Source organism: Schistocerca americana, chromosome 4 (assembly GCF_021461395.2).
Source record: "Schistocerca americana isolate TAMUIC-IGC-003095 chromosome 4, iqSchAmer2.1, whole genome shotgun sequence".
NCBI lineage: Eukaryota > Metazoa > Arthropoda > Insecta > Orthoptera > Acrididae > Schistocerca > Schistocerca americana.
Window position 1 is genome coordinate 707,237,117 of NC_060122.1, and position 12,660 is coordinate 707,249,776.

General features: G+C 39.1%; 1 protein-coding gene across 3 annotated transcripts in view; it reads right to left on the reverse strand.

Annotated features, from left to right (window-relative positions):
- The window catches only part of LOC124613934 (DNA mismatch repair protein Mlh3-like), a 155,071-nt gene that overhangs the window by 103,659 nt on the left and 38,752 nt on the right, over positions 1–12,660 (reverse strand). For 2 of the 3 annotated variants that reach the window (XR_006979659.1, XM_047142686.1), the window contains exon 3: positions 5,682–6,021. The exons of the other annotated variant lie outside the window; for it this stretch is intronic. Coding sequence is in view for 1 of the 2 variants with exons in the window: in XM_047142686.1 (XP_046998642.1) it covers positions 5,682–6,021 (340 nt within the window). In the remaining variant the exon portion in view is untranslated. The remainder of the gene's footprint in view (positions 1–5,681; positions 6,022–12,660) is intronic. 3 annotated transcript variants of the gene reach the window in all.

Below are 12,660 nucleotides of genomic sequence, written 5' to 3' on the forward strand. Positions count from 1 at the left end.
TGTGCTTTTCTACCAATCGTGTCTGGCTATCACTAAAATTTTTGTAATCTTTCTCCTTAATACTCTCGCAATGTTTAAACTGGAGGTTTGCATTGGATGGGTCGGCTACTTCTACCACTACGACTTTCGGCAAGGTCTGCCGGTTAGGGCCAGAACTTTCCGTTACTACTTCAACATCTAACTCCTGCAGGACGAAACACGACGAATCTTGCTCGTGCTCCCCATTAACATCAACTGTTTCTGGTAAAGTCTGCCGGTTAGGGCCAGAACTTTCTATCACTTCACAAACACTATCTTCCAGCGGGAAGAGACGCGGCAAATCCTGCCCACGCTCCTTGTAAACACTTCTCCCGCACAGGCCCCCATAATCTCTTAGTTCGTCGTATAAGCGACCGAACTGCCTTAACCAGACTTCATCCCTCTCTGCATCCCCTCGCTCGATGACGGACGTGTTATCCGACATCTGATTTTCTGTCAACACTTGCGAATCATTCTTAAACTCAATCTCCAGTTCCGCTGTGGGTGTTACAGCTGCCACTTTATAATCGATTTCCGGAACACTACTTAGATTGTTCCCACTGACAGTGAATGTATTTTCTACTGCCGTGTCTACAGCTGATCTACTACTTGTGGGCGCACTCCTTTCTCTTAACACTGGCACACTCTCCCGCTGTTGAATACTCCATACGGAATTTTCATAACGACGACACCTGGGTTTTCTCCTGTTATTGGGCCTCCAAAATTTCTCCACGCCCGGTGGGCCCCTCACCGGCGCGGCTAATGGTTTCCCTGTCTCGTCCCAGCAGATCTGCTCCCCGGATGCTGCTGAGGCGGCTTATCGCACCCTCTGGCGTTATTACTATCCTGTGAAGCCCGTATCATGTTAGTATGATACTGGTTTCCGTCATTCCTGTTATTATTTGCATTGTACCGATTGTTATTACGGTCCGAACCATTATTGTTATTGCTGCCATGGTTGTGGTATGCATTATTCCCATGGTTATTGTTGTTGTGGTTGCTGTGGTACCCAATGTGGTTACCACGGCCTCTACCACTATCGCGATTATTGCGTCAATTGTCCTCGCCCTCAACTCTTTCCAGGAAATCATTGATTGTCCTGTAATTGCTTCCTATGTAATGTTTTGTATCATCTGGAAGCTTCCTGTAGAGTTCCCAGACTATTTCGGATTCCATGCGGCGATCACGCAAATATTCCAACTTGCGGATCCAACCCTCACAAAACTCCTTCATCGAGCCACGCGAATGCACATCGAAAGGCCTCGATACGACAAATTCACGCCAGACACTTTGTTGTTTTTGCTCTGACCAGTATTCAACCAGAAACAAATTTTTAAACTCGTCAAAAGTCAGGTTCGTAATGTTGAGGTTTAAGCCCCAACGCTTGGCACCACCAGCCAACACGTCAATAACAGCATTAATTTTTCTCTCATTAGTCCATGATCTGGGTAAAACTCTTTCACAATTTTTAATGAAATCCGTCGCGTGTATACCGCCTTTTTTCAAGGGGTCAAACCGCTCCTCTTTCGTCAACAATTCCGAACTATGTGCACATATTGATATTGGCACATAGCTCTGTTTTTTGTCAAGTTTCTTTTCTAATTCCAAAACTCTCGTAATTACTTGGTAAGTGGTTGTCGCAAGTGTTTCCACTTCCCTCTTTTTCTCTTCACAGGTATTAGCCTGCTTCCTCACTTTAGTATCTACTTCGGACACTAAAGCCTTTAAAGTTTCCACCTTCTTTTCATCTTCTTTTTTCACTAATTGAATTTGTTCCGTAACCTTATTCTCGATGATCGGAGCAACTGCTTCTCCTACACTTTTCTCGATTCTGCTAATTTCGGAATAAAAACGAGTATTTATGCTCGCAATTTCCGCCTGAACGCCTATCATTTCCTGTTTAAGATTACCGATTTCGGTATTAATTACAACAATATCGTCTTTGATTTTATCAACTTTTGTGTTAACAACTTCAACATTGTTGTTAACAACATTAATAGCTTTGTTCTGATTGTCTAGCTTCCTGTCAATTTTTTCAGACTGAGCTTCTTGCTTGGCAGACAGAGCTTTAATTTCTGCCGATTGACTCTTGATTTCATTAATCAAAACATTCAATAAATCAGTTAAATTCCCGGAACATACCGGTTTTACTTCCGTAGCGGCTTCCTCTTTAATTGTTCCCCCGTACTCGTCATCAAGGGATTCAGATTTGATTTTCACTTCCGATTCCGAAACATTTTCTAAAGATTGGAATTCCATTTCCGCTCTTTGTTGCGTTTCGGCAGTCGCGTCTTTCACGCTAGCCGCCTGCCCCTGAACAATGGGTACCGCGGTGCGCGTTTCCCACTGTTCGACCGATTGTTCCTTATCCAAGTCTACCAAATTTTGGTAATTGTTGCCTTCACTCATTTTAATAATTTTCAATATAAATGCCAAATCTCAAATCTAATTAGGATTCCTCATACTAATATTCTCGCTGACGTATTGACCATTTTGTAACCAGTATTTTGTTACGAGATTTGCACAATGCTAAATTCGTGTCCAGAACAACCTCAAATCCGAAGGTTTTCCTGTCACCAGGTCGCCATGTGTAACCTCCCCCTCACTTATCGACCTTAATGACAGTGAAAAATTAAACCGCGTGTACCTAATGGAAATTTGGCAAAAGCAATCGTCACCGAAGATAATCTGTCGGTAAAGAGGGAGGAAAGGGTTACATCTAAATGAAAGGAAAAATCCAAATGAAACTGGTGGAAATTAATTTTGAAAAGGGGTAAAGTTAATAAGAAAGTAAATGTGTGGCCGTTACGTTAACAATTAACTAGCGGTAATTAAATATTTGAGATTCGGGGGAAATTACGGTCGCCAGTCCTATGGACAATTACTATAGTAACTGAAAAAGAAAGGTTATTACACATATAATTAGCACTAGAAGCGTGGCAACTGAAGGTTGACACGTGTAGTGTGAAAACTGAAAGTTTGTCAGAAGTAATAAATTTTGCTACACTCTGACTTAATTTAGCAAAAGAATTAATAAAACCGGAAAATCGAAAGTTAATTTAGTGACTGAAGTTAATAGTGAGCTTTCTTTCTGAAGCACATCGAAATTCAGTAAAATACGGTTAGTCTTGGACTACCTCAACAATCATTTCAAAAGCTACTTGAATCTACGCAATTTAGAAATAAGAGATTTAACTTGAATTAAATGATTCTGAACAATTAACAATAGTAAAATTTAGCACATACCAAGCTGAGCTGCAGTCACAGGTAAGCTAAAATACGGTAACAAAACTCGCACTCTTAATTTGTGCTTGTGTAATCTAAATATTGTAGCCAGCTATGAATGCCTTAACTGAACCTTGAAATTAAAGCAGTGAAATCAAATTATATTACTTTAATGCTGGCGTTTGAATTTCAACGACACTCGGGTTCATTTCGGAAAAAGAAGGGACCCTGCTTGGCAATGCAATTGGGACAATGAGCAACAAAGGTTCATGCTAAGTTGCTGTAATTTTGTGAGGCAAATGGAACAATTTTAAAAGCTGAGGTCTGCCATACAGTTCTAAAACTTTACGTGCTACCAGTCTTCCTTGTTGGTTGATTGAAGGTTTGAAGTCGTCGATCGAGGAGGTGGCAGCAGTCACTCATTGTCGGCCGTCGCTGTTGCAGAAGCTGGCGCGCCTTCTTCTCGACCCGGTCTCCAGCCGAAACGGGCTCTTGATGTGTGCCAGCTAACACTTCCCGTCCGCGACACCATGTCAGAAACTATCATCGCAAGTCGAGCACAATTACATGCTACCAAACCTCGAAAGCGCGGCAACTCGCGGGAGCTTCACACAACACACCTGCTCCACTCGCTACTCCAGGCAGACTCTGCCTCTGCCCGCGCTCCACGCGACAGAGTTAACACTACCAAAGATCCTAAACACTTTGGTTCTCCACACGACCTATCGATGTATTCGTTCGATAGCATAGTTTTCCCCAGGCCAGACCCAGCGTATAAATACAAATAATATTCACAAAACAAACCAACATAAATGCATAAATATATAGATACAAACAGTAAAACAATTACAATATATAAAGACACAGAAATGTCATATCTTCAGGTAACAAAATAAGGAAAAAAATTTGCAGTGCAATAGATGGAAATAGGAGGATATGCATTCCCGGCGTTACAAACCTACCAAGGACTTGTCAAATCCATATCACATGCAACTGCTACTTTATTGCATTTTACATGACTCAACAAGCTATTGGGTTAGTGCATAGCATTTTTCCATAGTTTTAATAAACACAGTAGATGGAAATAAGAGAGACTTCAGTCATCAATAATATATTCTCCTTCATAATTTACAACAGTCTGCCAACTCTGAGGAAACCTTTTGGTTCCATAACTGTAGAAATCATGCAGTTTTGAGGCAAAGAACTCATCAAGCCATGTTTGGATTGCATTTTCACCTGGAAAGGAAGTTCCGTGAAGGTTGTTTGATATAGAGTGAAGACAGTGGAAATCTGAGGGTGCAAGCTCAGGTGAATAAGGTGGGTGTGCAACGCTTCCCAACCTAACACTTGTACACTGTTTCCAGTCAGCCCAGCAGAATGTGGGTGGCTCTTATTGTGTAGTAGCATCATTACACACAGTCTTCCTTGTTGTTGCTCTTGGATTGCATCTGTAAGACACCTCAGCTGTTGTCAATAAACATCAGCAGTGGTGGTTACACTTCAGAGAAGCAATTCATACCACACTGCACCATCACTGTTCCAACACAAATATAACATTACCTCTTATGGATGCACACAGCTCTTTGTAAGGGGAATTGCTGCTTTGTTTGGGTTCAACCATTCCTTTCTTTTCCTTATGTTAGCATATAAAGTCACCATTTCTTTTCACCAGCAACAATACAGGATATGAATAATTGGTGTTGTTCACAACCCAATTGATGGGCAAACAGAGACACTCATATGGCCACCAGCTGATTTTTTGTGATTTTGACAGAGCATGTGGTACCTATACATCAAATTTTTAAACCATCCCCATTGCTTGCATATGTTGCATGATGGTGGAATGACCACAGTTCATCCCAGTTGGCAGATCTAAGTACACTAATGTGGATTATTGTTGATTAATGTGTAGGTCTTCCTGAATGAGGGAGTCATTAATGTCAAAACGATCATCCCTAAAATGAGTAAACCACTTTCTTGGCACGCTCTGTCCAATGGCATTATCCCCATATATGATGCAAATTTTTCTGGCTGCCTCTGCTGCTGCCACCCCTCTACCAAACTAAAACAGAAGAATATGTCAGAAATGTTTCAATGTTTCCACTTGGCACTCCATTTTCTAGCATCCACAGCTCCACTCACCATCTCCAAATGACAATATATAAACTCAAATAGCAAGAGTGAACTACTAATAAAAATAACAATCGACAAATGAATCCATACCAACTGGAATATCAACATGCAAAACAAAAATGCTGCAGACTTATGGTCCAACCTAATAGTAAGCAGGTGGTCATAATTTTTTGGCTTATCAGTGTATTACACATAAATTACAAAAAGACTGAATGCTGGCTGGTACTTAGCCTGTAATATGCATCACCAGTATTCATAAAAGTATGACTAACTTATGTAGGTAGCATAAAAATTGTTGTTGTTACCTGTGGATGCATCAGAGCAATGCACTCAATCTGACGCTTAATTTCCTCAACATCCAATGTATCATGTGTGCACTTTTGTCTAACAGGTAAATTGTACATAAAATCCTGCACTATGACTGTTGTCCCAGCATCCATATTCTTTAATGTACATGGTGAAATTTTTAATGATATTCCACGCACAAACATTTTGGAATATGCTTGTTTGCTTGTAGCATGCTTTGTGATAATTGACAAGACACCAGAAGCATCTCGGATACTAGCCAGAGCTTCTCCACGAAATCCAAAAAAACGTAAACCATCCTTAAGATCTTCGACTGAATAGCATTTGCTGGTCATATACCTAAAATAAAAATTTTAAAAAATTTTTGGAACTGTTTGTGCCTGTCTTATTACACGTAGGTGAATGTGGCTAAGTAAAGAATGTGTACACAGAGATAGTTGACCAAGCACCAGATACACCTGTACCTAACAAATAGTTATTGATGGGAGGAACCTTCCATAGTATACAGTCTCTGTTAAAAAACTTGTAAAGAAATAGTGAATATCACACAATAGATGTAAAACAAAGCATAAAGAGATGCCAAGTGAAACACATTTGGTTGTCCTAAGGGCACTGCATGAAGCCTTCAACAGTGACCATAGCAGAATCTTACTGAAAGACTCCTCACAAAATCGAAATAAATTCTGGTCATACGTGAAGGCTGTCAGTGGCTCTACTGTTAGCATCTGGACACTCATGTATGACAATGGAATTGAAATTAAGAGTAGCAAACCAGAAGAAGACATTATGAACTCCATTTTCAATTATTCCTACAAAAGAAGTTACAGAAGTAGAGCCCTAGTTTAAATCTCACACCACAGCAAATATGAGCGATATAGATATTAGTGTCAGCAGTGCAGAGGAACAGCTGAAATCACTTAAACTGAAGAGGGCCTCATGGAATACCTGTCAAACTCTACATCAAATTTCTGACTGAGTATAGCCCCTTGTTTAACCATCCCACAAACCAAAAATTGTGCTCAACTGTTGGAAGAGAGGACAGAACACTCCCACCTATAAGAAGGGTAGCAGAAGTGATCCATATTCATTCAATATTATTCTCATTCATCTGTTGTAGGATTTTAGAACACATTCTGAGCTCAAACATAATGAGGAATCTCAAGCAGCCGGAGTGAAAGTTCATAAAGTACCATCATGGAAAATCGTGAATTTGGCAGTGAAAAAGCAAGTGTGTACAAAGTGTAATGATGAAAGAACATGTTTCAAACTGAAAAAAGTGCATAAAAGTGTCATATAAAAATAACAGACATAAAGTGAAAATGCTGAAGACTGTGTAGCATATGAAAATATAGTGAACAAGAATCATTTTCAAATACTTTCTAATATGGACAGTGCAAAAACTGTGAACAGTGTGGAACCACATGACAAGATCGAAGATGGCAAAAACAAGACAAGACAGGAAGGTGTTTCTGCTTGGAAAAATAATCAATGTAACATGACTGTGAACAATAGACCTTTTCATTTACTGATTATTAGAAATTATCCTCACAAATCGTCACCTCTCACTGACAAAAATAACATCTGGAAAATATGATTCAAAACACCGCAGGTACCTCTAATGATTATAGATCAAACAACAGTGAGATTCCCACAACAAGTACATGTGAAATTGACATTTATGCTGATAGCCATGAGCAAGGAGCAGAGTTTGATCTGCAAAGAATATGTAGACATGAGATCAGCAGCAACCAGGCACAAATTTCAAGGCAGCAATTGCAGTCTGTCATGAAAAAGTCTCAGGGCTAAACAGTAGCAATTTTTCTGCCTTTCTAGCGAGAACGAACACTGTAGCAAAGAACAATGCAAAAGATTTTATGCTTTTCCTTTAAATAGAGACTGCAAAAATTCAGAAATATGAATATGATCATTTTTTCTGTACGCGATCACCATAATCTACATGATTGGTCCTATGTGAATAAGGAAGTTCAAAAAACAAATAAGGCTGTGCGAAATGTATGCAGGGACTTTAAAAATGCAGCACACATTGATGTAAGAACACTACGGAGACGATTTCATACAACACATGGTTTACATCTCAACAGACTGGGAAAGGCCTTTGTTAGTCATAGTGTGTGTGGGAAAGGCCTTTGTTAGTCATAGTGTGTGTGTGTGTGTGTGTGTGTGTGTGTGTGTGTGTGTGTGTGTGTGCGTGTGTGTGTAAAATTTAGCTTGCAACATGATGAAACAGTACCAGTAGTGGTCTCTACCAAGATCAAGCTAGTGATGATGAAAATGCTTTTTTAGTGAAAGCAATTCAAACTTAGACAATTACAGTGTGTGTAATTTGGATATGCTACATGCAGATGAGTACTCACTTGAGAAAGAAACCAGTGATAAAATATCTACTCTGCTGCAAGTCAATATCTACTGTATAAGAAAGAAATTATTAGAATTGGAACATTTTTGTAGCATTAAGGATGTAGATGTGATGTGTGCATCAGAACATTGGCTAACAGAAAATCAAATTCACAGTTTCATTCCTCAAGGATACATTGTTGCTGACATAAAGTGTAGGAAACACAGAAAATGGTAGTGCTGGAATTTACATTAAGCATGGTAAAATTTACAAGTTAAACATTACACCACATTGTTCAGAAGTAACTACTGAGTTTAATTTTATATGACTAACTGAAGACATTATAATAAACATTATCCTGTTCAGGTTCCAAAATGGAGATATAAATGTATTTTTTGAACAATCTGAATTAGTGACATAAGACTTTTTTGTTTAAAACAAAGCTTGTTATCTGTGGAGATTTTAATATTGAAATGGGAGATTCAAAGCAATGAGACTCCAGAACGTTTTTTAACATTTTAAGATCTTTACACTTACAATGAATGTCCTACTGGTAATGAAGCATGTCTAGGCAATATTATCGTTAACTTAAATAGAAAAGAATTTGTGGTTAGCCTGGCCAATGAACTATTTTCAGATCATGTTCCATTGTTTTTAACACTTCATCATAAGCAGCCAAATTATTCAAATGACTTTAATGAGGCATGAGTAAGAGGTCAGACAGAGGACCACATAATGTTATTTGTTGACAAGTTAAAGAATGCAACCTGGGACTCTGTACACATGTGTCAAACAGGAAAAACTGGAGTTGAAAATGATTTGGAAGACTTTCTTTAAAAAACATTGGACTTATCATTTTCAAGCTCCCCATTAACGTAAATTAGTTCCTCAAACAAACGTAAAAATAAAAAAAATTCCAGGGGCAGATGTGGAGTCTGACCACAATCTATTGGTTATGAAAGGTAGATTACAACTGAAGAAACTGCAAAAAGGTGGGAATTTAAGGAGATGGGACCTGGATAAACTGAAAGAACCAGAGGTTGTACAGAGTTTCAGGGAGAGCATAAGGGAACAATTGACAGGAATGGGGGAAAGAAATACAGTAGAAGAAGAATAGGTAGCTTTGAGGGATGAAATAGTGAAGGCAGCAGAGGACCTAGTAGATAAAAAGACGAGGGCTAGTAGAAATCCTTGGGTAACAGAAGAGATACTGAATTTAATTGATGAAAGGAGAAAATATAAAAACGCTGTAAATGAAGCAGGCAAAAAGGAATACAAACGTCTCAAAAATGATATCGACAGGAAGTGCAAAATGGCTAAGCAGGAATGGCTAGAGGATAAATGTAAGGATGTAGAGGCTTATCTCACTAGGGGTAAGATAGATACTGCCTACAGGAAAATTAAAGAGACCTTTGGAGAAAAGAGAACCACTTGTATGATTATCAAGAGCTCAGATGGAAACCCAGTTCTAAGCAAAGAAGGGAATGCAGAAAGGTGGAAGAAGTATATAGAGGGTCTATACAAGGGCATTGTACTTGAAGACAATATTATGGAAATGGAAGAGGATGTAGATGAAGATGATATGGGAGATATGACACTGCGTGAAGAGTTTGACAGAGCACTGAAAGACCTGAGTTGAAACAGGGCCCCTGGAGTAGACAACATTCCATTAGAACTGCTGACAGCCTTGGGAGAGCCAGTCCTCAAAAGACTCTACCATCTGGTGAGCAAGGTTTATGAGACAGGCGAAATTCCCTCAGACTTCAAGAAGAATATAATAATTCCAATCCCAAAGAAAGCAGGTGTTGACAGATGTGAAAATTACCGACCTATCAGTTTAATAAGTAACAGCTGCAAAATACTAACGCGAATTCTTTACAGACAAACAGAAAAACTGGTAGAAGCCGACCTTGGGGAAGATCAGTTTGGATTCTGGAGAAATGTTGGAACACGCGAGGCAATACTGATCCTACAACTTATCTTAGAAGAAAGATTAAGGAAAGGCAAACCTATGTTTCTAGCATTTGTAGACTTAGAGAAAGCTTTTGACAATGTTGACTGGAATACTCTTTTTTCAAATTCTGAAGGTGGCAGGGGTAAAATACAGGGAGCGAAAAGCTATTTACAATTTGTACAGAAAGAGTCGAGGGGCATGAAAGGGAAGCACTGGTTGGAAAGGGAGTGAGACAGGGTTGTAGCCTCTCCCTGATGCTATTCAATCTGTATATTGAGCAAGCAGTAAAGGAAACAAAAGAAAAGTTCGGAGAAGGTATTAAAATCCATGGAGAAGAAATAAAAACTTTGAGGTTCACCGATGACATTGTAATTCTGTCAGAGATAGCAAAGGACTTGGAAGAGCAGTTGAACGGAATGGACAGTGTCTTGAAAGGAGGATATAAGATGAACATCAACAAAAGCAAAACGAGGATAATGGAATGTAGTCGAATTAAGTCGGGTGATGCTGAGGGAATTAGATTAGCAAATGAGATACTTAAAGTAGTAAAGGAGTTTTGCTATTTCGGGAGCAAAATAACTGATGATGGTCGAAGTAGAGAAGATATAAAATGTAGACTGGCAATGGCAAGGAAAGCGTTTTTGAAGAAGAGGAATTTGTTAACATCGAGTATAGATTTAAGTGTCAGGAAGTCGTTTCTGAAAGTATTTGTATGGAGTGTAGCCATGTATGGAAGTGAAACATGGACAATAAATAGTTCGGACAAGAAGAGAATGGAAGATTTCAAAATGTGGTGCTACAGAAGAATGCTGAAGATTAGATGGGTAGATCACATAACTAATGAGGAGGTATTGAATAGAATTGGGGAGAAGAGGAGTTTGTGGCACAACTTGACTAGAAGAAGGGATCGGTTGGTAGGACATGTTCTGAGGCATCAAGGGATCACCAATTTAGTATTGGAGGGCAGTGTGGAGGGTAAAAATCATATAGGGAGACCAAGAGATGAATACACTAAGCAGATTCAGAAGGATGTAGGCTGCAGTAGGTACTGGGAGATGAAGAAGCTTGCACAAGATAGAGTAACATGGAGAGTTGCATCAAACCAGTCTCAGGACTGAAGACCACAACAACAGCAACAACAACAACAACAACCTGGTACACAAAAGAACTAGCAAAAATTGTGAAAATGTCCTCATATGGTACTGAGTACATAAAATGAGGATAACTGAGGGACTGAACAGAGGGATTTGGATTACAATGCTTACCTTACAAGTCAAAAGTATTACAAAGCCAACCTCATACAAGCTAAAGAAGCAGCATGTAAAAGGTACCTTGAAGGCGCTCCAAATAAATTTAAGGCAGCATGGGAAGTTATCAGACAAGATAAGTCTTCTGGACAGGTAAGTCAAAGTTGGCTTGATCCACGAGAATTGATTTACTACTTTGTCACATCAGTCAGGGAACTGAGAAACAACATTAAGATCACACACACATCTGCACGGGATCTACTTGATACCTCGTAGTCTGAAAGGACTTTGTTTCATTGGGAGAAATGCATGTCTGATGACATCTGTAAAACTTTTTCCAAATTATCTAATTCCAAAAGTATGCACTGCTAGAGGAAGTCTAATTACTATGTTAAACGAACAGTTCACTTGATAGGTAAGCCACTAAGTTTCATGTTCAATACATGTTTAGAGTTTGGGATTTATCCAAATTCACTCAAAAGCTCTAAAGTTATCCCCATATTCAAAAAGGGTGATAAATAACTCCCCCCAGAACTACCGACCAGTTTCTATTGTGCCAATATTCTCAAATATATTTTAATCACTTATGTACATTCAATTAACAAATTATTTTGAAAAGCATGACCCCCTCAGCAACAGTCAGTCCTGATTTCAGCCAGGTACTGCAGCTGTTCTTGAAACTGTTGATCAGACTTTAACAGCTTTTGAGAATAAGAAGACAGTTCCACTTGTATAGGTGACCCAAGAAAAGCATTTGACTGCATTCCTTTTAACATATTGCTAACAAAATTAGAGTATTACGGTACACAAAAATCTACACTAGCAGTAATTTCTTCCTATCTGAACAACAGAAGGCAGTTTGTCTCAATTAGAAATAGACACTCCCCCTTAATAAAAACTGGAACCAGCGTTCCACTGGGTTCTGTCCTTGGCCCCTCCTGTTGTAATGTGGGTCTCAATGACTTGCTCCATTATGTATCACAGCTGGTTATCTCCTATGCTGAGGAAACAACCTCACTTACTTCATAACATGACAGCCCAACTCTTGAAAAGATTAGGCTACACAATAAACTCTTGACTCTGCATTAAACTGGTTTGCAGCCAATAAATTTGTTTGTCATCCAGACAAAACTCAAAAGCTTGTTAGTTAGGACTGTCCAAGAATGTACATAATAAATATGTCAAATTCTGATGACAAACTCTGTTGCGAAGAATGTAACAACGAAGCCTGTAAGAAAATTTTACAAGGGTCCTAGCTCATGTGGAAACTGAAAGATATGGTCAGCAATAATTATCTTTGTATGACCTATTATATCATATGGCCTGCTCATATGGGGACATTCTCCTCATATCAGTATCATAAAAAAAGTCCATGTAATATAAAAGGCTGGTCCTAAAGAGCACTGCTGCCCTCTTTTTAT